The 21,640-nt window shown below is 46.0% G+C and overlaps 1 protein-coding gene across 2 annotated transcripts in view; it reads right to left on the reverse strand.

Annotated features, from left to right (window-relative positions):
* Window positions 1-1,693: 1,693 nt before the first annotated feature.
* LOC137521782 (cornifelin homolog) overlaps window positions 1,694-21,640 on the reverse strand; it is a 54,667-nt gene continuing 34,720 nt past the window's right edge. For both annotated transcript variants that reach the window (XM_068241509.1, XM_068241510.1), the window contains exon 4: window positions 1,694-4,737. In XM_068241509.1, coding sequence (XP_068097610.1) covers window positions 4,648-4,737 — 90 coding nt within the window. In that variant the 3' untranslated portion in view covers window positions 1,694-4,647. The remainder of the gene's footprint in view (window positions 4,738-21,640) is intronic.

The raw sequence follows: 21,640 nt of genomic DNA on the forward strand, positions 1-21,640 counted from the left end.
AATATTGTTTATAAAGATGATATAAATATAACTACGTTCGTAATAAGTGTTGTAATACATTAGTAATTATTACTAAAATTTTACTAAAACTATACCTAAGCCTACTCTTACACAGAACCCTACCTGTACCTATCCCTAACCCCTAGACTCCCCTGTTGGTGCCTAAACCTAAGACCCCCCTGTTGGTGCCTAAACCTAAGACCCCCCCTGTTGGTGCCTAAGTAACCCTCCCTGTACCTACCCCTAACCCCTAGACCCCCCTGTTGGTGCCTAAACCTAAGACCCCCCCTGTTGGTGCCTAAACCTAAGACCCCCCTGTTGGTGCCTAAACCTAAGACCCCCCTGTTGGTGCCTAAACCTAAGACCCCCCTGTTGGTGCCTAAACCTAAGACCCCCCTGTTGGTGCCTAAACCTAAGACCCCCCTGTTGGTGCCTAAACCTAAGACCCCCCTGTTGGTGCCTAAACCTAAGACCCCCCTGTTGGTGCCTAAACCTAAGACCCCCCTGTTGGTGCCTAAACCTAAGACCCCCCTGTTAGTGCCTAAACCTAAGACCCCCCTGTTAGTGCCTAAACCTAAGACCCCCCTGTTAATGCCTAAACCTAAGACCCCCCTGTTAATGCCTAAACCTAAGACCCCCCTGTTGGTGCCTAAACCTAAGACCCCCCTGTTGGTGCCTAAACCTAAGACCCCCCTTTATTATGTGGATAATTATGTTTTACTAATTGTGGATTAAAAAAATATTTTGCAATTTACGTTACGTACTGATCGCTTTATTTTGTGAATAATAATGTTTTACAAACAGTAAGGGATAAAACTTTAAATAATGTTTTAATTATTTAAATAAGATAAATATGTTTAGTATTTTCATAAACGTTATTCGGCACGGGTGCATTTTATAAACGTAAATCACCACAAGTTCAGTTATAAATCATTAAACAGCTCCGGGCGCCGTTTGTAAACTTTATTTAGCTCCTGGCGCCGTTTATAAACTTTATTTAGCTCCGGCGCCCTTTTTTCCTACCCGGCGCCCATTAAACGCTATTTATTATGGGAGTGAATGGCGGCGCCCTTTTTGTCCACTAGCGGCATGCGCCCTTTTTTCCCAGCTCCTCCAAACAGGCTCTGGGGCAATTGCCCCCTTTACCTCTATAGAAGCGCTGGCCCTGTCCAGAGTCTCACTCCCCTGTACATCTCCTCACTAGTTTCCAGATACTGATCCAACAGCAATCCCAGACCTGTACACTACGGTCTTCTACCCTCCTCTAGTATCACCTCCTCGTGTTCACGTATACAAGATTTCTCCAGAGCCTCACCCCTCCTCTGAAATCCCCTTCCACAACACATCCAACACTAAAGCTGCTTTGGGTACATTTTACATTGACGGCCCGTTTCCACTAGTGTGGAAACCGGGCTGAATTTGCAGTTTCCCCGCAGGCAAATCGCACGGGGGAAACTCTGCCAGCGGAAATCATGCTTGCCAAACTGCTTGCCCTAACGATTCGGCCGACATTGCCATCTGTTTCCGTGCGGGAGGCAGCGAATCCCATAGCCGTGCATGGCACGACTTCTGGGCTTTATCAGCGTACCCACAGACCCGGAAGTTTAGTGGAAACGTAGCCTTACAGAAGTATAAATAACAAGACTAGACACAGGTAACAAATGTATAGAAATAATAACGTTACAACAGAGCACACAGGTTACAAACGCCTTATTTAATCTCCTTATTTATCATAAACAGTAACATACAACAATTCACAACATGCAGTTTAAAAAAAAAAACAGAATATAAAAACCTGAACTGCTTGTAAAAGCTGCTGTAAGGCAAACCGATAAAAAAGGAGGTAGAAGGAGGGATACATTCTATTCACAATTCTCTTCATTTGGTTTTTGCATGTAGTTATTTTTGTTCTTTGTAACCACAGAAATATATATTTATATATAAAACTTGCTTTAGAGAAGAAACCTAAAGGATTCAAAGCTGCAACATAACAATTCAATGGCAGAGGAAACTAAAGGAAAGAATCGAGAAGCGATTAGGCAGAGAGAGACACAAAGGCTCGCTTCACAGATGTATATGCGTCAGTGCAATATATTGTGTGACTTGAAATGTGTTCTGTGGTGAGGATAAGAATGGCAGTGCGTCCGCTGTCTGGGAAAATGTGACGGTTGTACTGTAACACACGAAACCACAATGGATTGGTCCAGGGTGTAACTAGGGCGGAGCAGACCCTACGACTGCAGCAGGCCCCAGAGTTGTAGAAGGGTCCCAACAACTAACCTTCCCTTTCCCTGAAATGCCAGTCTTTGTGGCTACACATGTTATGGGTGTGGAGATCCTGATGGCCACCCTTGTTTTATGACCCTTGTATGATGGACCCCACTGTTGTGAGGGTCACCAAGGGGAGGTAAGGGAAGGGTCACCAAGGGGAGGTAAGGGAAGGGTTGCCAAGGGGAGGTAAGAGAAGGGTTGCCAAGGGAAGGGTCGCCAAGGGAAGGGTTGCAAAGGGGAGGTAAGGGAAGGGTTGCCAAGGGGAGGTAAGGGAAGGGTTGCCAAGGGGAGGTAAGGGAAGGGTCGCCAAGGGAAGGGCCCCATCAAACTTTTCCTGAGGGGCCCCATGATTTGTGTTACACCCCTGGATTGGTTTGAAAGAGTCCACACAAAGGCATGTCCTGTATCGGTTGCATTTCCAGCCAAAAGGGCCAGAAAAACTTTTGTGAAGTACCCACGGGAAGATTAGATCGGGGAACTCCGCCGATGAACAATCGATCCCCGATCTATCTTCCAACATCCCGATTGGCAGGATGTGAACGATCAAGTGATTTTTTTTTCCCGCTAAAGTCCACTGACTTTGGCAGAAGAGATTGAGTAATCCTTCCCAATGTGATCCGCCACGATGGTCTTTCAAACTGAACAATCTTCCTGGTTTGTCGGCCATCTCTAACTATCGTCTTCAACAGTTACACAATAACGAGCAGAATGAATGATTGTTGGCGAAAACGAATGACACAATCTTGCCGTGGGTATGACCTTAAGACATTTCTGGCCCATAAATCGTACGCAAGTGTTCCTAAAGTATGAGTCTGGTTTATTACAAATTGAGCTATAAATTGCAGAAAGACTGCAATGTAGGCTTGGGTCATGTAGGATCATAGGGAGGACGATTGATGCTTTTGTGATTGCCATCATACTCGGGTGGTGAGGACTCTGTAACGTAATGTCCTCAAATGTTTAAAAACAAAATCCCGTAGTTATGACTGCAGTTACACAGCTGCTACATCACCAGTCTTTCTGTGGTCTAATATGACACAGGTATTATAAATGTATGGCAAAATCCTGTAGTTATGACTGCAGTCACACAGCTGCTACATCGCCAGTCTTTCTGTGGTCTAATATGACACAGGTATTATAAATGTATGGCAAAATCCTGTAGTTATGACTGCAGTCACACAGCTGCTACATCGCCAGTCTTTCTGTGGTCTAATATGACACAGGTATTATAAATGTATGGCAAAATCCTGTAGTTATGACAGCAGTCACACAGCTGCTACATCGCCAGTCTTTCTGTGGTCTAATATGACACAGGTATTATAAATGTATGGCAAAGTCCTGTAGTTATGACTGCAGTCACACAGCTGCTACATCGCCAGTCTTTCCGGGGTCTAATATGACACAGGTATTATAAATGTATGGCAAAATCCTGTAGTTATGACTGCAATCACACAGCTGCTACATCGCCAGTCTTTCTGTGATCTAACATGACACAGGTAAGTATTAGAAATCTTTGGCAACTTATCTGTACAATTGTACAGCTCAATGCAGTGCAATGCTATGCTGCTGTGAACTCCAACACTCCTCCACCGGCTCTACTACAGGTTTTTCCATGTCTGATCGACTTGCAATAAAACTTCAATTTGGCATATCGGTAGAGGGGGTGTGGCAACAGGTCGATAAATCACAAATTGGGATAGCCCTGCTTAGGAGAACTCATGGAGAAGCATGTGATCTGTTTGATCAGCTGATAGATTTGTAAGGTTCTGATTTGCTGTGATGACTTTCTGGTTTAACACATGATCATGACCAGCAAATCAGAGCCTTACAAATCGATCAACTGATCACATGCTCCTCCATGAGTTATCCTAAGCAGGGCCATCCCTAATCACAAGTGTATGGCTAGCTTTAGAACACCTTGAATTAGTAGTTATCGCAGCCAAACTAATCAGCTGGCTTTGTTATTCACAGATTCCCATTTTCTGCTCTCTGGCAGAAGGAAGATGAAATGAGTGGAGGAACGTCAGGACATTTGAACCAAACAAACGAGAAAAAGGTGAGTATACATTTCTACAAGGCATTTCTCTAGTACTTTAATACAAAGCTCTACAAATAGATTGGAGTGTTAATATACATGTGGTATACATCAGTGACCTGTTTTGCCTCTGGAGGTTCTCTGGGCTCTGCCAGTGTTTGGATTTGCTATCAAGGTTTTTGTAACACAAGTCATACAACGGGTATGCATAAAATAGGTTCTGTTTTGCAATGTTAGGGGACAGCGGTGGCAGGGGGGTTGCGTAACTTCGTGTACATCATATAACGACCACCACTGTGGAAATACATCCATCGTGTCTCCGCCTGGTCTTGGAGGTCCTCTCATTTCCTGGCCTTCACCTCACGTGCCAGCTGGCATAGTGTGCATTGGGTGCAGAACGTCATACACACGCAGTCATTGCAGATGGTTCCCTGTAAGACAAAGAGAAAGGTCTGAGAGATGGCTTCTCGGTAAATGTCAGAACCGGCCTTTAAAAAGAAACCGTAACAAAGAATTGAACTTCATCCCAATCAGTAGCTGATACCCCCTTTCCCATGAGAAATCTTTTCCTTTTCACAAACGGATCATCAGGGGGCTCTGTATGGCTGATATTGTGGTGAAACCCCTCCCACAGGAAACTGTGAGGACCATGATCCTGGCAGTTTCCTGTCTGTGAACCTCGTTGTATTGTGGGAAATAGCTGTTTCCAACTTCCAAAAAAGCAAGCAGCAGCTACTTCCACTGACATCACCTGCCAGCAGTAAAAATGTCACCATGTGATAAATGTCAGAATGTAAATCAGGGAGAGGAAAGCTTTTACAATGGGCAAACACTGACTAAATCATTTATACATAATAATTGTAAATTTCTTATTTCATTATTTTCACTGGAGTTCGTCTTTAACCTCCTTGCCGGTCTAAAAAATCCGGCAAGGAGGCAGCGCCGCACTTTTTTTTAAATTTTTTTATTTTTTAAATCATGTAGCGAGCCCAGGGCTCGCTACATGACAGCCGCTAAGCGGCGGCATCCCCCCACCCACTCCGATCACCTTCGGCGATCAGAGTATGCAGGGAATCCCGTTGAGAACGGGATTTCCTGCAGGGCTTCCCCGGTCGCCATGGCGACCGGGCGGGATGACGTCACCGACGTCATGACGTCAGAGGGAACCCCGATCCGCCCCTTAGCGCTGCCTGGCACTGATTGGCCAGGCTGCGCAGGGGTCTGGGGCGGTGGGGCGGCTCGGCGCGGCGGGTAGCGGCGATCGCGTACTACACGCAGCTAGCAAAGTGCTAGCTGCGTGTAGAGAAAAAAAAATTATGCAAATCGGCCCAGCGGGGCCTGAGAAATCCTCCTGCGCAGGTTACCCCGAGCTGAGCTCGGGATAACCGGCAAGGAGGTTAAAAGAGTGTTGGTCACAATCTAGGGTCCACGTCATTAAAGGGGAACTTCAGCTTAAACAAACATACTGTCATTAAGTTACATTAGTTTTGTTAATTAAAATAGATAGGTAATATAATCTCTTACCCACCCTGTTTTAAAAGAACTGGTGTTGTGTCTGATTATGCTGCCTTTGGGTTTGCGCTGCCCCGCATGCGCAGGAGACTGTGCGGCCACAGTTCCTATTGAATTATGCGGCTGATGGTAAAATACTAAATATCTCTGCTTCTAAACATCCTACACTCCCCAAATTTTCAGGGTAGGGAGGGGAACCCCCCAGTTACCTCTATGCCAAATTGCAGCCCCCGAGACCCACTAGTTCCCGAGATAGGTTTCTCTAATCTATCTCCTGAACCAGCGGGGCTCGAGGGCTGCAATTTGGCATAGAGGTCGTTCGGGGGATCCTCTCCCTACCCTGAAAATGTGACGAGTGTATGATGTGTGGAAGCGGATATATTTATTATTTTGCCATCAGCAGCATAATTAACTTTACACTGAGCATGTGTGCTACTCAGTGTGGAAGGGAGCTTCCGGGCAGCGCAATCAGACATTACACCGGCAAATGTTTGTGATTTCATGGGGGCTGCCATCTTTTTGGTTGAAAGGAGGTGACAGGGAGCCTCAGACACAGTTCCAACTGTCCTGTGTCCTGATCACCCCTCCCAGCTTTAAATCTCAAATTTAAAGAAAAAAAAAATTGCACCAAAACAGCAGAATGAGAAAAACAACATAAAAAATCCCATCATGCTTTGCACAGCATCAGGGGAAAAATGCCTGGGCAGTTTTCTTCTGTGCAGCTAAAAATGAGGCTTGAGTAAGAAAAACAAAGTTCTGATGCTGTGAAACTGTTAAAGAAACACCAAGCCTTTTCAGTGCTGCTGAGTAGATTTTTAGTCTGGAGGTTCACTTTAAAGTGTACCTGAGATGCCTGAAGTAAAACATTTGTTACTTACCCAAAGCTTCCTCCAGCCCCATGAGCACGGATGCGCCTCACCCTGTCCTCCCAAGTGCCTCTATTCAGCCGCAATCAGTCCCGGCATGGCTCAGCTGCGCCAGTTGGCTCTTCTGCGCATGTGTGGAGGACGGCGTGAGGCGCATCCGTGCTCATGCAGCTGGAGGAAGCCTTCGGTAAGTAACACATTTTTTACTTCCAACATCTCAGGTTTCCTTTAATCACTAAATGACAGCATCACGCCAATTGGCGTGAACGCGGCGGCTCCCCAGGACCACGTAACTCCAATTGGCGTCAAATCCTAGGGGCGCGGTTTGCAGCTTGAATGACGGAGCTCCGCTCCATTATCAGTCTCCTGTTAGATGGCAAAACCGCCGTCCATTTACACTGTACAGCACTGAAATCTATGACCGCGCTGTACCAGGGACAACCGTGTGACACAGCTGTGTCCCTGGGAGGCTCAGGAGCGATCTGCTCTCATAGGCTAATGCTGATCGCGGTGATTAGCTAGCGGGGGGAAAACAAAAATAATAATAATAAAAAAATAGCTACATTTATTTAAAAATAATAAACATAAACAAACATTGGGGGAGCGATCAGTGCCCACCAACAGAAATCTCTGTTGGTGGGCAGAAAAGGGGAGGGATTCATTAGTGTGCTGCAGAGTATGGCTCTGCAGCTAGCTTTTAAAGCTGCAGAGCCCAAATTTGTAAAAAAAAACACACAAAAAACAGCCTGTTCACTAGGGGGGTAAACTGAAAGCAGAGGAATTTTTTAAATCCTTCCTACCACATTTTTGGAGTGTTGATTAGAGACTGCAGAGTAGGGCGATACAATATTCAAGATGAGATATGATTAGAGCATGTACAAGCATTTTAGTAGCCTCCTGTGTTCATACAGGGGGTCAAGATGATGTTTTCAACAACCGGAGGTACTTAGCAAAATCTATCTGATCTAGGGTACATATATGAAGTGTCTGACCATGTAACACATTCTGTTAGGCCAGGACAGAAGGAAACCTAGAGAAGTGCACCCTGTATGTATTTAGAGAGTTTAGCCTGTCTAATTCCCCCTCATTTGTCACTAATCACAACTGTAATCTAAAGGAGAGCAAAGAAATCCGGGCACCAGTTTCCAATTCAAACGGTCACCTTTAACAGTGTAAACTGTAACTGATTGCCTCTGAGGAAGCAGGAAATTTCACAGTTTCTTGGAAACTGCTTAAAATACGGTATGCGTGTAACTTTCCTGTGAAATTCAGTTTCCTGTGAAACTGCTGTAAGGCTTTTTTCAATTGCCCTGTACGTGGGAGGTTGGAGGAGTCGGTAAAGGGTGACTGGTTGAATTGGAAGCTGGTGCCCAGATTTCTTTGCCCTCCTATGGATTACAAATTTACTTCTAATATCTGGAGGCACATCTATTTAGCACCCACCACTCCTCCACTAACAGGCAGACACTGGTGCTGGTTTCAACCTTTTATTTTACTGTATAATCACATCTGTAATTTGATCTCTCAGCAGTGTCAGCTGGCTGCCTCAGCAGAGCAGCTAATTTGAAAACACAGGCTGTTGACTCTATGTCTGCTTCCATGAAAGCAGAAAGTAGACACACTGCAGATTCATTGCAGGATTTGTATCGGCTGTAAGGCCTAGTGCACACCAAAAACCGCTAGCAGATCCGCAAAATGCTAGCGGTTTTTTAAACGTTTTTTCTTATTATTATGAAGCGTTTTGCGGTTTTGTGTAGCAGATTACGGATATTGTTACAGTAGCTGTTCAGTAACAGCCTTACTGTAACAAAAACGCCTGGAAAACTGCTCTGGTCTGGCGTTTTATCAAGCATTTTGCGTTTTTCCTAAACTTAACACTGGAGGCAGAAACGCCTCCGAAATCCAAAAAATGCTGCAGCCCGGGAGTTTGCGTTTCAGCTAAAACCGACCCGCTCTGGTGTGCACCAGCCCATTGAACTACATTACCCAGGAGGGGTCATGGAAACAGGCAAATGGTGACAGCGCAGCAATCAAGGTACATGAGCTGTTTTTGTATAAGCAATCACTGAGTATAAATGTAATGAAGCTGAGTCACCAATGAAAAGCCTTTTAAAGTATTGCCAACACCAGGAAGATTTATTTCCCCATTGTGAGCATAAAAGTCAATTGGACTGTTTTGAAGATCTCAGTGGAAACCGGTCCCCGAATTGCAAGCTCTCAGGTTTTTGCACCCTGATGGGAATGTGCAGCTGCTTTTTTTGAGGCCTCTTGGTGTGCGCAGGTGGTGGGTCCACTTAGGGCCAAACCAAACGGGTGGCGGAAGGGATTTGCATAGACTGAGGTCGGGCGATCGCCGTACGCAATAACCCATTGGTGGTCTGTGGAGTGATATACACTTATATGTGAATTAGCGCTCTCTCCTGATCTTGTGGGGTTTTAATGTTTTTAATGGGTTTTACAGTCCGCTTTCCCACAGTAATACAATTTTTGTACCAATAAAGTTTTTCATAATGCACATGTAGGGCCTTTTTGCTTTATTTTCTTAACATTACCCAAGCGTTTCCTCAGCCGCAAGCGTTCCTAAAAAACACAACCGAACCACTCTGGTGTGCACTAGGCCTATCAAGGAAATGTTTTCATTTGACATATTATGTCTCCCACAATTTTGTTTTCCTTATTTTTTAGAGCAGAGAGGAAGTTCTGAGTTGAAGTGTGCTTTTAAAAAAAACTAAAGTGAGAGGTATATGAAGGCTGCCATATTTATTTCCTTTTATACAATACCAGTTGCCTGGCAGTGATGCTGATCCTCTGCTTCTAATGCTTTTAGCCATAGCACCTGAACAAGCATGCAGCATATCAGGGATTTCTAACACTGTCAGATCTGACAAGATTAGCTGCATGATTGTTTCTGGTGTTTTTCAGACGCCACTGCAGCCAAATAGATCAGCAGGACAGCCAGGCAGCCTCCACATTCTTCTCAATACAGTTCCTTTTTACAGGTCCTTTTAGGGCCCGTTTCCACTATCGCGAATCCGCATGCGTTGCCCGCATGCGAATTCGCATAGCCAGTGCAAGTGGATGGGACTGTTTCCACTTGTGCGTTTTCCTGCACGTTTTTCTGTGCAGAAAAAATCTGCATGGTAGGGCCCTCAGAATTCGCCTGCGTGTGGAATGCAGGCGAATCGCACGCAATGTATTTAATAGGGAAATCGCATGCGTTTTCCCCATGCGTTTTTTGCCGCGATTTCGCATGCGATTTCGCATAGGTACCCATGTTAATTCACACAGGCAGTGACATGGTTAAAATCGCATTACCCTAACCTATGCGAAATCGCATGCGAAATCGCGGCAAAAAACGCATGCGGAATCGCACCCGCATGCGATTTCGCCTGCGGTGATTCGCCGGCGATTCCGCAACGCAATAGTGGAAACGGGCCCTTACACTATATCAGTTGCTCTCAGTTATAACTGAAAGGACAACTGATTTCTAAAGTAATCTGCATGTTCCCTATGGCTCAGTTCCCACTATATGCGTTTTAACTAAAAGCTTTTTCACAATGCACTGCTGTGGAAAAAGCACATACCAATGCATACTAACGTAAACCAACGCATTAAAGTGGACCCAAATTAAAAATACAAGATTTCAGAAATAAAATCTATTTTCTAACTTATAATAATAAATAGCAGTCTTTTTTCAGTTGCATGATGACAAATATAAAATATTTTACATTTATTGGTGGAACCCCTCCCTTCCTTTCATATTGCTGGGACAGAATCCGGCAGACCGGTGGAGTAGGTGGTGTCCAGCAAAGGAGGAATTGCTAATGGCTGCCACCTGTATAACCCTAGTTATAAAAAGAGAAGGGTGAAAAGCATGCACTGAAATGATCATAGGATTGAATGAGTGTTTATTTATCTCTGTATGTGTCAGGGTGGTGCAACTAAGTATTTTGAATTAAAAAAATGTTTGGTTTGGGTCCGCTTTAAGTGTAAAAGGGCCCTTACTGTTTTGGTATGTGATAGTATGCATTAGGGCCCTTTTACACTTAATGCGTTGGTATGTGTTAGTACGCGTTGGTATGCATTTTTCCATAGCAGTGCATTGTGAAATCTGAAGTGGGGTATGTCTGGTTTCACTAGAGAAACGCAGAGCACACTGTGCGTTTACCAGACAACGTACATTTACAGTGGCAGTAAAGCATACTTTTGTTGTATGCTTCACTGTATAGTTGCACCACATGCCTAACGCCCGGTGTGAGTGATGCTATAGTATCATGACGCAGCGAGCACAGTGTGAAAGGACCATACATTTGTGCTGTGCGTTTCCTAAAATGTTCCCTGGAAAACCACAATAGTGGGATTTGGGGAAGTTTCCTTATAAGGCCCATACCCACGATGCAATTTTTTTTGCAACAAACTTTTTTTCTGCAATATCCTGCAACATCGATTAACAAAAATTCAATGAACAATGTTTCAACGGCAGCGAAAATGGTTGTCTTTAAACAACCGCCATGTTGGGTTCAATCGCGGACGATCATTCCGATCCCCATCGCCTTTCATGGGTTTTGCCGAAACGCAAACGACACTTGCAGATTTGGCTAGATGGTTCGGGGAACGATTGTATGTCGGCGGAAATCCCTGATCCATTTGGCCGTAATCTGCCCGTGGGTCATTTAACCACTTGAGGACCACAGTCTTTTCGCCCCTTAAGGACCAGAGCCTTTTTTTCCATTCAGACCACTGCAGCTTTCACGGTTTATTGCTCGGTCATACAACCTACCACCTAAAGGAATTTTACCTCCTTTTCTTGTCACTAATACAGCTTTCTTTTGCTGCTATTTGATTGCTGCTGCGAGTTTTAGTTTTTATTATATTCATCAAAAAAGACATGAATTTTGGCAAAAAAAATGACTTTTTTAACTTGCTGTGATGACATTTTTCAAATAAAGTAAAATTTCCTATACATTTGAGCGCGAAAGTTATTCTGCTACATGTCTTTGATAAAAAAAAAAAACCATTGAGTGTATATTTATTGGATTGGGTAAAAGTTATAGCGTTTACAAACTATGGTGCCAAAAGTGAATTTTCCCATTTTCAAGCATCTCTGACTTTTCTGCGCACCTGTCAGGTTTCATGAGGGGCTAAAATTCCAGGATAGTACAAATACCCCCCAAATGACCCCATTTTGGAAAGAAGACATCCCAAAGTATTCAGTGAGAGGCATGGTGAGTTCATAGAAGATTTTATTTTTTGTCACAAGTTAGCGGAAATTGACACTTTGTGGAAAAAAAAAAAAAAAAGTTTCCATTTCTTCTAACTTGCGACAAAAAAAAATTAAATCTGCCACGGACTCACTATGCTCCTCTCATACCTTGAAGTGTCTACTTTCCAAAATGGGGTCATTTGTGGGGTGTGTTCACTGTCCTGGCATTTTGGGGGGTGCCTAATTGTAAGCACCCCTGTAAAGCCTAAAGATGCTCATTGGACTTTGGGCCCCTTAGCGCAGTTAGGCTGCAAAAAAGTGCCACACATGTGGTATTGCCGTACTCAGGAGAAGTAGTATAATGTGTTTTGGGGTGTATTTTTACACATACCCATGCTGGGTGGGAGAAATATCTCCGTAAATGACAATTGTTTTATTTTTTTTACACACAATTGTCTATTTATAGAGATATTTCTCCCACTCAGCATGGGTATGTGGAAAAATACACCCCAAAACACATTATACTACTTCTCCTGAGTACGGCGATACCACATGTGTGGCACTTTTTTGCACCCTAACTGCGCTAAGGGGCCCAAAGTTCAGTGAGTACCTTTAGGATTTCACAGGTCATTTTGAGAAATTTAGTTTCAAGACTACTCCTCACGGTTTAGGGCCCCTAAAATGCCAGGACAGTATAGGAACCCCACAAATTACCCCATTTTAGAAAGAAGACACCCCAAGGTATTCCGTTAGGAGGATGGTGAGTTCATAGAAGATTTTTTTTTTTTGTCACAAGTTAGCGGAAATTGATTTTAATTGTTTTTTTTTCACAAAGTGTCATTTTCCGCTAACTTGTGACAAAAAATAAAATCTTCTATGAACTCACCATACTCCTAACGGAATACCTTGGGGTGTCTTCTTTCTAAAATGGGGTCATTTGTGGGGTTCCTATACTGCCCTGGCATTTTAGGGGCCCTAAACCGTGAGGAGTAGTCTTGAAACCAAATGTCGCAAAATGACCTGTGAAATCCTAAAGGTACTCATTGGACTTTGGGCCCCTTAGCGCACTTAGGGTGCAAAAAAGTGCCACACATGTGGTACCGCCGTACTCAGGAGAAGTAGTATAATGTGTTTTGGGGTGTATTTTTACACATACCCATGCTGGGTGGGAGAAATATCTCTGTAAATGACAATGGTTTGATTTTTTTTACACACAATTGTCCATTTACAGAGAGATTTCTCCCACCCAGCATGGGTATGTGTAAAAATACACCCCAAAACACAATATACTTCTTCTGAGTACGGCGATACCACATGTGTGACACTTTTTTGCAACCTAGGTGCGCTAAGGGGCCTAACGTCCTATTCACAGGTCATTTTGAGGCATTTGGATTCTAGACTACTGCTCACGGTTTAGGGCCCCTAAAATGCCAGGGCAGTATAGGAACCCCACAAGTGACCCCATTTTAGAAAGAAGACACCCCAAGGTATTCTGTTAGGAGTATGGTGAGTTCATAGAAGATTTTTTTTTTTGTCACAAGTTAGCGGAAAATGACACTTTGTGAAAAAAAAAACAATACATATCAATTTCCGCTAACTTGTGACAAAAAATAAAATCTTCTATGAACTCATCATACACCTAACAGAATACCTTGGGGTGTCTTCTTTCTAGAATGGGGTCACTTGTGGGGTTCCTATACTGCCCTGGCATTTTAGGGGCCCTAAACCGTGAGGAGTAGTCTTGCACCCAAATGTCTCAAAATGACCTGTGAAATCCTAAAGGTACTCATTGGACTTTGGGCCCCTTAGCACAGTTAGGCTGCAAAAAAGTGTCACACATGTGGTATCGCCGTACTCAGAAGAAGTAGTATAATGTGTTTTGTGGTGTATTTTTACATATAACCATGCTGGGTGGGAGAAATATCTCTGTAAATGACACATTTTTGATTTTTTTTACACACAATTGTCCATTTACAGAGAGATTTCTCCCACCCAGCATGGGTATGTGTAAAAATACACCACAAAACACATTATACTACTTCTCCTGAGTATGGCGATACCACATGTGTGACACTTTTTTGCAGCCTAGGTGCGCTAAGGGGCCCAACGTCCTATTCACAGGTCATTTTGAGGCATTTGTTTTCTAGACTACTCCTCACGGTTTAGGGCCCCTAAAATGCCAGGGCAGTATAGGAACCCCACAAGTGACCCCATTTTAGAAAGAAGACACCCCAAGGTATTCCGTTAGGGGTATGGTGAGTTCATAGAAGATTTTATTTTTTGTCACAAGTTAGTGAAAAATGACACTTTGTGAAAAAAACAATAAAAATCCAATTTCCGCTAACTTTTGACAAAAAATAAAATCTTCTATGAACTCATCATACACCTAACAGAATACCTTGGGGTGTCTTCTTTCTAAAATGGGGTCACTTGTGGGGTTCCTATACTGCCCTGGCATTTTACGGGCCCAAAACTGTGAGTAGTCTGGAAACCAAATTTCTCAAAATGACTGTTCAGCGGTATAAGCATCTGCAAATTTTGATGACAGGTGGTCTATGAGGGGGCAAATTTTGTGGAACCGGTCATAAGCAGGGTGGCCTCTTAGATGACAGGATGTTTGGGGCCTGATCTGATGGATAGGAGTGCTAGGGGGGTGACAGGAGGTTATTGATGGGTGTCTCAGGGGGCGGTTAGAGGGGAAAATAGATGCAATCAATGCACTGGGGAGGTGATCGGAAGGGGGTCTGAGGGGGATCTGAGGGTTTGGCCGAGTGATCAGGAGCCCACACGGGGCAAATTAGGGCCTGATCTGATGGGTAGGTGTGCTAGGGGGTGACAGGAGGTGATTGATGGGTGTCTCAAGGTGTGATTAGAGGGGGGAAATAGATGCAAGCAATGCACTAGCGAGGTGATCATGGCTGGGATCTGAGGGCGTTCTGAGGTGTGGGCGGGTGATTGGGTGCCCGCAAGGGGCAGATTAGGGTCTAATCTGATGGGTAACAGTGACAGGTGGTGATAGGGGGTGATTGATGGGTAATTAGTGGGTGTTTAGAGGAGAGAAGAGATGTAAACACAGCACTTGGGAGGTGATCTGATGTCGGATCTGCGGGCGATCTATTGGTGTGTGTGGTTAGATTGCCCGCAAGGGGCAGGTTAGGGGCTGATTGATGGGTGGTAGTGACAGGGGGTGATTGATAGGTGATTGACAGGTGATCAGTGGGTTATTACAGGGAATAACAGATGTAAATATTGCACTGGCGAATTGATAAGGGGGGGGGGTCTGAGGGCAATCTGAGCGTGTGGGCGGGTGATTGGGTGCCCGCAAGGGGCAGATTAGGGTCTAATCTGATGGGTAACAGTGACAGGTGGTGATAGATGGGTAATTAGTGGGTGTTTAGAGGAGAGAAGAGATGTAAACACTGCACTTGGGAGGTGATCTGATGTCGGATCTGCGGGCGATCTATTGGTGTGGGTGGGTGATCAGATTGCCCGCAAGGGGCAGGTTAGGGGCTGATTGATGGGTGGCAGTGACAGGGGGTGATTGATGGGTGGCAGTGACAGGGGGTGATTGATAGGTGATTGACAGGTGATCAGTGGGTTATTACAGGGAATAACAGATGTAAATATTGCACTGGCGAATTGATAAGGGGGGGTCTGAGGGCAATCTGAGCGTGTGGGCGGGTGATTGGGTGCCCGCAAGGGGCAGATTAGGGTCTAATCTGATGGGTAACAGTGACAGGTGGTGATAGGGGGTGATTGATGGGTAATTAGTGGGTGTTTAGAGGAGAGAAGAGATGTAAACACTGCACTTGGGAGGTGATCTGATGTCGGATCTGCGGGCGATCTATTGGTGTGGGTGGGTGATCAGATTGCCCGCAAGGGGCAGGTTAGGGGCTGATTGATGGGTGGCAGTGACAGGGAGTGATTGATGGGTGGCAGTGACAGGGGGTGATTGATAGGTGATTGACAGGTGATCAGTGGGTTATTACAGGGAATAACAGATGTAAATATTGCACTGGCGAATTGATAAGGGGGGGTCTGAGGGCAATCTGAGCGTGTGGGCGGGTGATTGGGTGCCTGCAAGGGGCAGATTAGGGTCTAATCTGATGGGTAACAGTGACAGGTGGTGATAGGGGGTGATTGATGGGTGATTGATGGGTAATTAGTGGGTGTTTAGAGGAGAGAAGAGATGTAAACACTGCACTTGGGAGGTGATCGGATGTCGGATCTGCGGGCAATCTATTGGTGTGGGTGGGTGATCAGATTGCCCGCAAGGGGCAGGTTAGGGGCTGATTGATGGGTAGCAGTGACAGGGGGTGATTGACAGGTGATCGGGGGGATAGATGCATACAGTACACGGGGGGGGGGGGGGGGGGGGGTCTGGGGAGAATCTGAGGGGTGGGGGGGGTGATCAGGAGGGAGTAGGGGGCAGATTAGGGACTAAAAAAAAAAATAGCGTTGACAGATAGTGACAGGGAGTGATTGATGGGTGATTAGGGGGATGATTGTGTGCAAACAGTGGTCTGGGGGGTGGGCAGGGGGGGGGTCTGAGGGGTGCTGTGGGCGATCAGGGGGCAGGGGGAAATCAGTGTGCTTGGGTGCAGACTAGGGTGGCTGCAGCCTGCCCTGGTGGTCCCTCGGACACTGGGACGACCAGGGCAGGAGGCAGCCAGTATAATAGGCTTTGTATACATTACAAAGCCTATTATACATCCAGGTGCTAGTAACCCGCCGGCGCTTCCGAACGGCCAGCGGGTTACAGCAAACGGTGGGCGGAGCCAGTCCCCGGCGGCTGATCGTGTCACGAATGACGCGATCGCCGCATAGCCACTCCCGCAGCCGCCCCCGCCGATGGGCATATTGCGGTCGTTTGGGCCCGGACTTTGCCGCCGCCCATCGGCTGGGGGCGGTCCTTAAGTGGTTAAGCTGAATACCCAACACCCGATGGGTCCAGCGACGCCCCCTTGACAATGAGTGTTCGTCGATTTCCCTTCCTGCTTGAAACGTACAGGACTGGCGGGAACAGGAAGTCAAGTGATTGCTGTACTTTGTGCAGAGTCATTGGGGATCTTAAAGTGTACCAGAGCTCAAAATAGTAAAAAGATTTATACATACCTGGGACTTCCTCCAGCCCCTTACGCTCCGATCTCTCCCGTCCTCCGCTGCCCACAGCTTCGGGAACTGGGTCTCGTCACCTACGTCAGTTGGCTCCAGTCTACGCAGAAGAAGTGCGCCCTCTACGTATATCTCCGGCAGCTGCTGGAGATACGTAGAGGGCGCACTTCTCCTGCATAGACTGGAGCTGACTGACGGAAGTGCGGGCTACCCGGTACCTGAAGCTGCGGGCAGCGGCGTGGGAGCGATTCAAGTGGGCGGGGCTGGAGGAAGCTCCAGGTATGTATAAATCTTTTTACTATTTTGAGCTCTGAGTCCCTTTAAAGATCTGATCCGCCGTAACAGTCGATATCGGCATGTGTCTCTCACATGATCGTGCGCCTGTACCCACGCTGCTCGTCGCTCAAAAAAGAAAAAAATATCGCCAGTCATCGAGTAAAATGTGTGGTGCGTACGTGCCTTTAACTTCAGGCAGGTTTTCGGTCACGCGTCATAGGACAAGTTATACTACCCAGGAAACAAGAAGAGAAGCTCACTGCTCCAGGGTATGAAGAGCTCAGTAACAATTCTGCAGGTCACAGTTCAGCAATCTCACCTCACTGGGAGAGAAAACTACCTGCCAGGAAACACTACTGAGGTCATTACACACATACAGCCCCCAGGGCGGCATTTTTCAGTTCCCTCTAATGACAGACAGACTTCACAGAGAGTCGCATGCAATAAAGGAGGAGGAAAAGCAGAACATGAAACTAATTAAACCCAGGCCTGAAAACATCTCAGCTTCTGTCAGTTACAATGTGCAGCTGCAGGCAAACAAGGAAATGCCTGAACTGTTACAACGGCCTCTCTGCCTGTCTGTAAAGTTTTATTAGTGGCTACATAGGCAATCAATATTTTTACAGCATCCCTTAACTCTTCTCAGTATCCTCCCACGTTAGCCACTGAAGTGCATGATAATATCCAGGGCTGTGGAGTCAGTACAAAAATCATCTTACTCCTTATTTTATGAAACCACCGACTCCAGGTACCCAAAATTGCTCTGACTCCGACTCCTCGGTCTAATTTTTACAAAGGCTATGGTTCAAAAATCATCCGTCTCCGACGTTTACTGAAACCACCGACTCCGACTCCAGGTACCCAAAATTGCTCTGACTCCTCGACTCCACACCCCTGATAATATCCACTATAGAGCAACCAAAAAAAAGAGGATCTGCTGGTGTTTTTATTTGCTCAATAATTTGCTGAAACATAAGTATTGCATAAAAGCACAGCAGCTGCTGTTTTTTAGTTATGTATTTATATAGCACCGACATATTACGCAGTGCTGTACAGAGTATATTGCCTTGTCACTTAACTGCCCCTAAGAGGGGCTCACAATCTAATCCCTACTACTAGCTCCCAACTGTCCCTCTTTCGGAGGGACAGTCCCTTATACAGTACGGTGGCGTAGTGGTTAGCACTCTCGCCTTGCAGGGCTGGGTCCCTGATTTGAATCCCAGCCAGTATGTTCTCCCCGGGTCTGTGTAGGTTTTCTCCGGGCACTCCGGTTTCCTCTCAAATCCCAAAAACATACAGATAAGTTAATTGGCTTCCCCCTAAATTGGCCCTAGACTATGATACATACACTACATGATACATACATAGACATAAACACGTGACTATGGTAGGGATTAGATTGTGAGCCCCTCTTTAAAGAGACTAACAATTTTCAGCCTTATTTCTCCTATCCTATAAGTTCCTATACCTGTTCTAATGTGCTCTGGCTTACTGAAGCCTTTTCTAGTTGCACTGTCTCTGTAATATATCTTATCTTCTTTTCTTTGTCAAGCTTTGTCGACCCAGGGAGGAATGCATTGTCTCTGCTGTGATAGGGAGAAGTTATGCACGCCCCCTGCAGGCTCTGTGTGTGTGCTTTGTTTATCCCTCACAGACAGGTCTCTGCTCTCAATTTCAGCTTGTCTGAGGGGGAGGGAGCTGCCCATGCTGAGAAACTGTGAGAATTACTGACTGAAGTGCAGATAATTCACTATGTAATAAAAAAAACTTTGTAGTATACTGTAACATACTGTAACATGATATATATATATATATATACCCTCTTTCCCTGAAATTAAGACGTCCCCTGAAAGTAAGCCCTAGTAGGAATTTTGATCATACTCGAAATATAAGCCCTACCCTGAAATAAAGCCCTAGTGGCAGTAAATATGGAAACTTTTGTTATTACTGGAGCCCATAGTCTTGCGGGCAAGTAGACACCGGATACAGGAAGACAGGGGATAGAGGAGGACACAGGTACAGAGGGGACAGTAAGGCAGGGTACACACTTGTCTTTCAGTTTTCTGCGCACGTTTTCCTGCATACTTTTTCTGCACACCAAGTGTGTTTCCATGCTGGAAAACGCGCACGTTTTTTCACAGCAGCTGATACAATTGATAGAGAAAACTGCCAAAATGTGCAGAGTCATTATGCAGAATGTCAGTTTTTTTTTCTGCGCGCGAACAACACAGTAAGTGTGTACTAGCCCATTGATTAACATCAGTTCTCAGTTTTTCTGTGCAGAAAATGCGCATGAAAACAGTCAGTGTGTTCCCTGCCTGAAGGGGAAAAAAGTGGCACAGAAGAGGTGGAACCAGCAGAGGAAAAGGTGTCACAGTGGGGAAGGCAGGAGGACACACAGCACAGGAACATGTGTGTTCATAGAATTATAAGACATCCCCTGAAAATAAGCCCTAGCACATCTTTTGGTGCAAAAATGAATATAAGACACTGTCTTATTTTCGGGGAAAGACGGTATATATATATATCCACACAAACATCACTTCCTGGTTAGCGGACATGTTTTTTGTTTATAAACACTGCCTAAGACTGGCGATTAAAAGCCAGGATCGTGGCGGAAACAGCAGAGAGGGATCCAGGAGATCACAGTGACTCGATTGGTATGTTTTTATTGTACACATCGGACAGTACAGAGTCTCTTTAAGTGACAAAACAATATACTTTGTACCAGACTGCTGGTATAAGAAATGGCGGAAACCCGATGAATAGCCGCATTTACCGCTGCAATCGCCGTACACGCCGCACGTCGGGAACCTGGGCCACCCACTCTGCCGTCTCTATGACAGCAGAGTTCCTGTGAGCCGGTCAGGAGCCGCTTTCATTGGCTCCTGACCCTGCCTATCAATGTAAGCCAATGGGAGTAGCTTACGTTGAAAGACAGGGCCAGGAGCCAATAAAAGCAGCTCCTGACCGGCTCACGGGAACTCTGCCGTCTTATAGACAGGCAGAACCAGTGAGGTGGAGCGAGATCGGGTTTGAGCGGCTCGATCGGCGGGGAGCCACGGAAATGGCGGATGTGTGCAGCGGTGGCTAATTGAAATCTACGCCCTGCCAGCCAGAAGCCCACCAAAACGTAGCTTTCAATTAGCTGGGTCCGAAAGTAGTTAAATGGAGCAGAGATCTCATCGTCCGCAACTACAGCACTGAACTCTCATGCCAAAAAGTGAAACTTACTTATAACATTTTATGCTTGTCCTTTAGAGTTACAGGATTCCCCTGACAGACAATATTACTTTTGTTATGTTGTTTAAAGGGAACCTTAACTGCCGTGGAAAAATAAATTCACTTACCTGGGGGCTTTCCCAAGCCTCCTGCAGCCGTCCTGTGCCCGCGCCGGTCCTTCGGTGCCCTCCGGTCTCCCTCCGCCGCTAAGTTTCGTTTTCGGACGACTGCCAGTCGTCCTCGGGCCTCTTCCGCATTCCTCGTCGTAAACTGCAGTAAAGCGCGTCCGCATGACGCCAAACGCGTCATGTGCATGACGGCAAACGCGTCATGCGGACGCGCTTTACTGCAGTTTACGACGAGGAATGCGGAAGTGGCCCGAGGACGACTGGCAGTCGTCCGAAAACGAAACTTAGCGGCGGAGGGAGACCGGAGGGCACCGAAGGACCGGCGCGGGCACAGGACGGCTGCAGGAGGCTTGGGAAAGCCCCCAGGTAAGTGAATTTATTTTTCCACGGCAGTTAAGGTTCCCTTTAAAGGGATACTGTAGGGGGGTCGGGGGAAAATGAGCTGAACTTACCCGGGGCTTCTAATGGTCTCCCGCAGACATCCTGTGTTGGCGCAGCCACTCACCGATGCTCCGACCCCGCCTCCGGTTCACTTCTGGAATTTCTGACTTTAAAGTCAGAAAACCACTGCGCCTGCACGCCCGTGTCCTCGCTCCCGCTGATGTCACCAGGAGTGTACTGCGCAGACACAGACCATACTGGGCCTGCGCTGTGCGCTCTTGATGACATCAGCGGGATCGAGGACACGGCAACGCAGGTGCAGTGGTTTTCAGACTTTAAAGTCGGAAATTCCAGAAGTGAACCGGAGGCGGGGCCAGAGCATCGGTGAGTGGCTGCGCGGGCACAGGATGTCTACGAGGGACTGTTAGAAGCCCCGGGTAAGTTCAACTCATTTTCCCCCGACCCCCCTACAGTATTCCTTTAAGTGTTTTTTTTAATGTAGGTTTCAGATTTCCTTGCTATATTTAGCTGCAGCACAGTCCTGATCGGTGAATTCTGTGCAGAGACCTAGAAATCCTTCAAAGTGGATCTGAACTTTTGCACAGGACAGAAGGAAAACATAAAGTAATGC

Source organism: Hyperolius riggenbachi, chromosome 6 (assembly GCF_040937935.1).
Source record: "Hyperolius riggenbachi isolate aHypRig1 chromosome 6, aHypRig1.pri, whole genome shotgun sequence".
In the NCBI taxonomy this organism is placed as follows: Eukaryota; Metazoa; Chordata; class Amphibia; order Anura; family Hyperoliidae; genus Hyperolius; species Hyperolius riggenbachi.